The sequence below is a fragment of the Gallinula chloropus genome, assembly GCF_964237585.1.
Source record: "Gallinula chloropus genome assembly, chromosome: 26".
Taxonomy (NCBI): Eukaryota; Metazoa; Chordata; class Aves; order Gruiformes; family Rallidae; genus Gallinula; species Gallinula chloropus.
Window position 1 is genome coordinate 1,622,565 of NC_140111.1, and position 7,840 is coordinate 1,630,404.

Consider the following 7,840-nt stretch of genomic DNA (forward strand, 5'->3'; position numbering starts at 1 on the left):
AGAAGCGACCAGCTCAGCCTCTTTCGGATACCGTTTTCTGCAGCTCGAAGAGGGGGAAAACGCAAGGAAACTGTATCTCCTGCCTGCCATCCTCTTTTCCCTCTACCCACAAGAAATACCTATGTATGAATGCATTCCCCCATGCCACAAGCTGGTTTAATGTCAGTCACTTTTAAAATCAATTCATGCAGAAGCTTCACAGCTGTAGGACATTTACTATTATTGCCACGCTTTTCATTGCCCGTAATTATTATAATTATATGTCACTTTCAATATGGCGCATAATTTCCAATGAGTTGCAGACAAGCATATGAAATTCCTAAACTGCCTTGGAAAAAAAATAAAAAAGGAAAAAAATAAGGGGGAAAAAAAAGGAGAAAGGAGAAAAAAAGGAGAAAGAAAAAAAAAAGGAGAAAAAAAAGGAGAAAGAAAAAAAAGAGGAAGAAAAAAAAGAAAGAGAGAGAAAGTAATGTTTAACCAAACCCAGCTCTTTCACGACGTTTTTTACCAATTTCAGAGTGCTTTTGCTCCCCAATATTCCTTGCAGGTTAGCAAATGGAAAGGAAAAATGGAAAGGAAAAACCACGTAGCACAATGCTGTGTTCAAAGAGGACGGGAAACGCTCAGGAGCAAGAATATCCTAAAAGCAACGTTGTCAAACAGTTTCACCGGCTGGACTTTCCCTTTTTTTTTTTTTTTTTATATACCTCCCCCCCCCCCTTTTTTTCCCCCCTCCAGAATTAAGGTGTGACCGCATCGCTGGCTCCCCGCTCAGCGTGCAAGGAACCTCGACTTTTCTGACAATAACCACGCGAAATAAACCCGAGCAAGACACGCTCCCCCTCTTCGCCCCCCGGAGCAGCTTCGCTTTGCTTCCACCACCCCCCCTTCCCCACCATCCCTTCCACCACCACCACCACCCCCCCCTTCAAATATTAAAAGAGAAGACTGTCCGGCCTCACAGCGACCCGACACCTCATCCCTCGCTGCCTCTCAAACTTCCCCGGCAAAGGAAGAAATTAAGAGTTTAATAAAGAAAAGGAGCCAGGCGACAAGACCCACGCGGGGAGCCGGACACGCGAGCGATCCCCCCCTCTCCTTTCCCCTCCCCCCCTTTTTATTGGTGTTGGGGTATTTTTAATTCTTTTTTCCATCGTTGCCTTGATTTTTAAGGAAGAAAATTGGAAATAAAAAGTGTGTGGGGGGTGATGATGAGGAGGAGCTGGGGCCAGCGGGGTGGTTTTTGGGGGTGCAGGGGTGTGTGTCGTGTGTGTGTGTCCCCACACACCCCCCCCCCCGGGCTCGGTGCGACGCCCGCGCTCGGCCGGCAGGTGGCGCGCTCCGCCAAGGTGGGGGGCGAGCGCGGCGCCGGCGCGCCCGGGGATTTGGGGCGCCGCGCACCGACTTGGGCCTAAACGACTCCGCGATCGTCATTATTTGTAACCATAGAGCATGAATTACCTCTTGAGGTCATCAGTGAGAATTTACGACTGGTCAACAAAAGCACGTGATTCCCAAACGCACCCCCCACCCTCCCCCCATATTTGGCCGCATACATAGCAAAAACGAAGTACAGTGCATTGCTATAATTCATTAATACATCATAAATCGTCAAGCACAGGGTTATAACGACCACGAGCCACAAATCAAGCCCTCCAAAATAACCCAAATGAGCTCTTACTTTGTAAACTCGTTCTCAGGGCGCTACCCAAATGGCCCCGACTATCAGTTACTAAATTATGGGACCAGCAGTTCCATGAACGGTTCTTACAGAGATTCAAGCACCATGCATTCCAGCTCTTATGGCTACAACTACAATGGGATGGACCTTAGCATCAACCGCTCAGCCTCCTCTAGTCACTTTGGGGCTGTGGGGGAGAGCTCCCGCGGTTTCCCTTCTCCAGCTCAGGAGAGCAGGTTTAGACAGGCGTCTAGCTGCTCCTTATCTTCTCCCGACTCCCTTCCCTGCTCCAACAGCGAGAGCCACGGAGGCAAACCCGCCCCGTCCCCCTCCGACCAAGCTACTTCTGCCAGCACCACCAACACAAATTTCACAGAACTAGACGAGACCAGCGCGTCCTCGGGAGCCGACGAGGGCACTCCAATAAGCAGCAGCATCCCCCGAGCGCAGGCAGAGCCCATCGCAACCTCCACCGCAGCAACAGAAGGGCAGGCACCTCAGATATTCCCTTGGATGAGGAAACTTCACATTAGCCATGGTACAGCTACTTCTTTTTCCGTCGTTGTCGTTGTTGTTGTTTATTTTCGCACCACTCCTCTCTTTTTCTCCTGTGGGTTTGGGGGGTTTGTTTTTTTTCCCCCCTTCTTTTCCCTCCCCACCTCCCCCCCCCCCCCCCCCTACCCCCCACTCCCTTTTTTCTCTCCTTCCTTTTATTCGGTGGAGGCGCTTTGATCAGAAACGCAGCTATTTATTGCTTTTGTATTTCTTGCTCTGATCGCTGCTTTAAAGCTGCCTCTGGCGCCTGGAAGGGGGGGGGGGGGGGAGCGATTTTATTTTAGTTTCGCTATTCTTGCCGCGAAATATGCGCTTATTTCAAGCCCTTAGCTCTATCTGGATGGTGGGAGAAGGTAATTTAAAAATTGAGGGAAGGGGGTGTTCCTGAGGGGGGATGGGGGGTGTGTGGGGTGGGGGGGGGGAAGAGAGGAAAGGAAAGAATTGACCATTAAAATGGCATTATATGCACAGATGGGTCTCTCAGTCTTTCCTACTCTTATTTTGCTGGGTGTATTCTTGACAATCTGCTCTTGACAAAACCAAAATTGCGAGGAAATAGAAGGGGAATAGCTCCCCCCCCCCTTCGGTTTTCTCCTGGAGAAAAGAAAGCAGCGTTAAACCAGATGCCCCCTGCAAACAGACCCAGAAACACCCAGGCAGAGGCGGAAAAAAGGGTGATTTCAAGATCTCGCTTCTCTACTTAAATTACGAATATTGAGTTGCGAATGTCTGTTCTAGAGGGGCCAAGGGTGGGGGGTTTTTACACGTGTCTGGGGGTGTGGGAGAAAGGGGGGGGGGAAGAGCTGTTATTTGGGGAATAAGCATCTTTCCTAGCTGCTCGAAAGCGGCGATTATTTTACCTCGGTGTTTAAAATAATAATAATACCAGTAATTAAAAATAGCCTTAAGGATAAGAAAAAAAAACCCTAGCAGAAAAAGCAAAAACCCAAACCCCGCTGTTGTCCGTGTTATTCAGACATGACTGGACCAGACGGTAAGAGGGCGAGGACAGCGTACACTCGCTACCAGACCCTGGAGTTGGAAAAGGAATTCCACTTCAATAGATATCTCACCCGCAGGAGGAGAATAGAGATCGCTCACGCTCTCTGCCTCTCCGAGCGCCAGATCAAAATCTGGTTCCAGAACAGGAGGATGAAATGGAAGAAGGATAATAAACTGAAAAGCATGAGCTTAGCCTCGGCGGGCAGCGCCTTTCAGCCATAAATTCTAGAGGAGGAATCTCGAGGAAAGAAGAGGAGACGAGAGAGAAACGCGTAAATAATTAAATAAAGCGCCGCAGATCTTAGTTTCGGAGTACTGTACAGTGAGGCACCTTCTTTTCGGCATGTTGTTGATATTCTAAAACAACGCGTATGGTACCGTTATCCCAGGACTGAGTTCATGTCGTGTTTCGGCTGGTTTGGGTTTGGTTTGGGTTTTTTTAAATTTTTTTTTAATTAAATTTTATTTCCAGATGCTCCTCATGCTCTTGTTGTTCTTATAAATGTATGTGTCCGTGCTCTCTTGATGCTTTCTGGAAAGCTAGCATGTTTTATGTGAGCCCTTTAAATGTTATAACTTATTTATAAATTGAGAACAGATACGATTGTTTGTTTATTTGTTGGGTTTTTTTCCCCTTTCCTGAGTTTACTGCTTTTGGGTGAGTTCTTCTCTGCCTAAGCTAAAATCGGGGGTTCCTGCACTACAGTCGCAGAGAAAAAAAATATCTAAAAAACCAAACAAAAATGTAAAAAAAAAAAAAGAAGAAAAAGAAAAAAAAAAAGAAAAAAAAAAAAAAAGAAGCAGCTCTGTATCTTTCTGTCTTAAAATTGTCCAGTCTGTGTTTTAGCTCAAACTTCAGGCCAGGATTTCTAGTCCCAGGCTAATTCCAAGACGTACTCTTAGACGTGGGTAAACTTCACTATGGAAAAAAATAATGTATAAAATCGGACCAACAATAGAGTGCTCTAATGTTTGTAAATACTAGAAATATTTCTGATGTGACTAATAGACGGTTTGTAGTGGGCAGAGTGAATGCAATGTTATGTGTAAAAATGGCATCTGTCATGTCTAGCTGCCTGTTAGTACTTTGCCAATAAGCTTTTTGTATTTGTTTGTAGCTTTACTTGAAGTCAAATAAACGTTTCTCCTATTCACAAAGGCTCCCAGTTGCACTTTATACACAGCCTCTGAGACTTGCAGCACATGCTAAAGCCGGAGAGATGCCTGGCATGGAGCTGAGCCTGTGCTAGGAGCTCTCAGCATCGCTGCAGCCTCTCCTGGGCAGCTCCTTGGGAGCTCAGAAACACCAAATAATCACATCAAATCCCCTTCTGGCACCGCACGGGAAGAAATCGCAACCCTCCGCACTGCCCCAAACGCCGTCTCCCCCCAAAACAAGGCAGACACACACCACCACCACCCCCCCCCATACACACACACCCCACCGTATCAGACAAACTGGTTCCAAGTCCTTCAAGTTGCAATAACGCGGTAGAAACGCTTCCCCGGCAGGTTTACGCGCATTTTAGGAGTTGCCAGCTAGAGACACACACTACGCACACTTTAAAAGCCAGAGGTATTTATATCCACACATATGTCCACGTAAAACTGTGTCCTACAGAGTTACAGATCCGTGTGTTTGGATAGATATATTTATTATACATATAACATGAATATCGCTCATACATTTCTGTGCTAATAAGCTGTACTCTCTCGGCTACTTCTCGCCCTCGGTTTATTGTGCTTCCTGCTTTCACCTCTTAGTCTCTGGCTTAACATGTAAATAACAGCTCTGCAACTCCTGACACTTACTACAACGAGTCATTTTGGCTGCAGATAATTTAACATCATCAAAGATGGCAAATGTTGCCATTTCGCTACCTAGGGAATCTAACAAGGCAAGAGATACTCCGGTTTAAAGTCGCTCGATTTGGCAAAACGCCACTGACATCTCTACAACACAGCTTAGGCTTTTTGTTCGTAGCAAGTAAAGTTGGAGCTTAAAACTTACCAAACTTAATCTCCCACTGTTTAGGTACTTCTTAAGTGATTTTGAGAGGGATGTGAAGTGGACTGTCAGATCCCAAACCATTTGCTCGCCTTCCCTTGATATTTTTTTCCTTTTCTTTCTCTCTCTCTCTCTCTTTTTTTTTTTTTACCAATAGCAAACTATGCCAAAAGTGGGTATGACATTTAGATGTCAAATGGATAGGGTTTTATCTAGAAGTTAGATCGTAAAAATCGCCCAGACCTCAGACAGATACCCCTCACTGGCTCTCAAAAGTCACGTGAGGTCCATAAAGTTAGTTTTATGGTTTTGGGGAGTTGACAATGTACAATATATTTCACATTCTCTAGAATGTTAAGTGACACTTTAACTGCTTGGTTTGGCTTGTAAGGGGCAGCAATGGGTGAGCACTTTTCCAGATGAGATAAACGTTGCAATTGCAGGGAACATGTTTTGCGGGTCCAGTTTTCAGTCCAGAGAGCCAATAGACTGGAGTCCTGAAAGTAAGTTCTTCTGAAATATTATCTGCTTAAACTATTTTAAAGGGTTGATATGGCTAAAGGCTGAGCGGGGAGGAAAGAGGGTCTGTCTCTCTTTCAGAGCTTTATTTCTCACTTTTGGAAGGTCCTAATTCTTATCCTCCCGAGAGCTGGAATTGCATTACATTTCCATCACAGCTTCGAGGCCCGCGAGTAAACTTTGTGCAAGCGGGAGAAATAGAAACAAAAATGGCTAAAGATTCATTCTCATCGCAAAGCAAACTCCATCCTGTCTTTGCCGGGGGACGTGTGTACTTCAGACAAAGTTTGGGCTTAGCCATGTAACAAACAAAACCCCTCTTGGTCGTTTCTTGGAGGTGACTCGGTGTGCTTTATCCTGCTCGCAAATAGGCACAAATCTGGCCCACGCCTTTGCATTTCAATGAGGTTTATTCTCTCGGCGCTCTTCAGGTTCACCTTTCGATTTTTTGGGGTTTTTTTGGGAAGTATTTTCACCTGTTTGCCAAAGAAATGTGTGCACTTTTATTTTGTTTTCCTTTCGGCCTGTGTGGAGACCGGGGGTTTTTTGCCCCAGGGCTTTTTTTTTATTATTTATTTTTTTTCTTTTTCTCCCGATTGGGTTTCGGTTTGGGGGTTTGGGGGTTTGTTTGGGGGGGTTTTTGGGTTTTTTTTTTTTGTTTTCCTTTTCTTTTATTCCCCCCAATAATACGACCGAGTGTCCTCATATTTCCATAGTTCGCTTGTACCATATGGAGACACTGACTGACCGCTGTTATGTCTCCAGCCTGTCTTGAAGTGCTACAGAAAAATAATCAGAGACGCTGCGGTTTGAATACGGACCCTCCAAACCTTATTGGCATCCCCCCACCCTCTCCCGATATCTCACAGATTTCCTTCTCCCCCTCTAAGGATGCCATCGTTCTGGAATAGGCAGGCAACAGCCTTTTTTTCTTTGGGAAAATAAACAAGTTTAGCGAGGAAGGGTAGGAGAGCAGAGCCTGCCACGAGAGAGGGGCTGCGGCGGGGGCTGCGTGTCCCCCTCCGGGGTGGGGCGGGCAGGTGGCCCTGGCCGGAGGCTCCGGCTCCGCGAAGGCGCAAATAGAGCAAAATAGAGCAATATAAAGCAAAGAGAGGGAAACAGAGCAACAACAACAACAAAAACCCTACAGGGGCTGCTCTTTCTTTTTCTTTTTTTTTCTTTTTCTTTTTGGTGAAACCCCAGTAGCCACATCTGCAGCAGAGGTGGGGGGACTCTTTGTCCACACCTGAACCAACTCACATCCCCCCAATAATATTACAAAAAGTTCAAAGCGGAGTTATGGGGTGGGGGCTAGGGTTTTTTTTTCTAGAATTTGGAGCAGTCACAAGCTTTTCCTTTCTTTCTTCCTCCACCCCCCCCCCCCCCCCCCCTCCTTTTTACGGTAAGACAACATTTGGTGGACACATGTCCGTCTCCTTTACACAAAGCAGAATGTCCCCCTTTAGCACACTTTGGAGATTGCTTTTCCTTCCTTGGGCTGTTTTTCCTGTCCTGCTCCATGTGTCTCCTAATATCTTTGCTATCATCATTTGAACTTCTGGCTTCTCCCCGAGCAGTCAGAGGGTGGCCAGTGCAATCCTGAAAACCCCTCTGCTCTGAAAACACAAATGCAAAAGCTGGGAATTCAGGGCAGGGGAGCAGGGTGCAGGGAAGTTTTCCTCTTCAGTAGATTGGTTTTAAGCTGAACAGCCTCTCCCTAATCTCTAAGCAAGCTGGGCGCCTGCTTTTCAGTTGATAATAAAGATATTTTACGGGATCCTAAAGGGCTTCATTGGTATGGTCATGAAAGGTGAATTTAGCCGCACAAACAGGACAGGCTGCAGACGGTGTGTCTACACGGGGTTAGAAACGCTTGGAGGGGGTGTGTGTGTGTGGGAGGAGAGGTGTGATCGCCTTGGGGTCACACCAAGTGATGGCCTGCTAATTCTTTACCTTTCTGATCTGTACTGGCGACTAGAAAGAATTTATCCTGATTGAAATGATAACGGGAGATTCAGGCAAAGAGAAGTGGCATCCCTTCGCCTTAATGTGTGTTCGAATATGCAAGCGTACGT

The 7,840-nt window shown here is 46.3% G+C and overlaps 1 protein-coding gene across 1 annotated transcript; it reads left to right on the forward strand.

Moving 5' to 3' along the window:
* Positions 1 to 1,669: 1,669 nt before the first annotated feature.
* HOXB5 (homeobox B5) lies at positions 1,670 to 4,338 on the forward strand (the record flags this gene model as incomplete). Its single annotated transcript, XM_084275337.1, has 2 exons — positions 1,670 to 2,219; positions 3,213 to 4,338. The coding sequence occupies 2 exons, from the start codon at positions 1,670 to 1,672 to the stop codon at positions 3,458 to 3,460; spliced, it is 798 nt and encodes a 265-aa protein (XP_084131463.1). The 3' UTR covers positions 3,461 to 4,338.
* Positions 4,339 to 7,840: the final 3,502 nt, after the last annotated feature.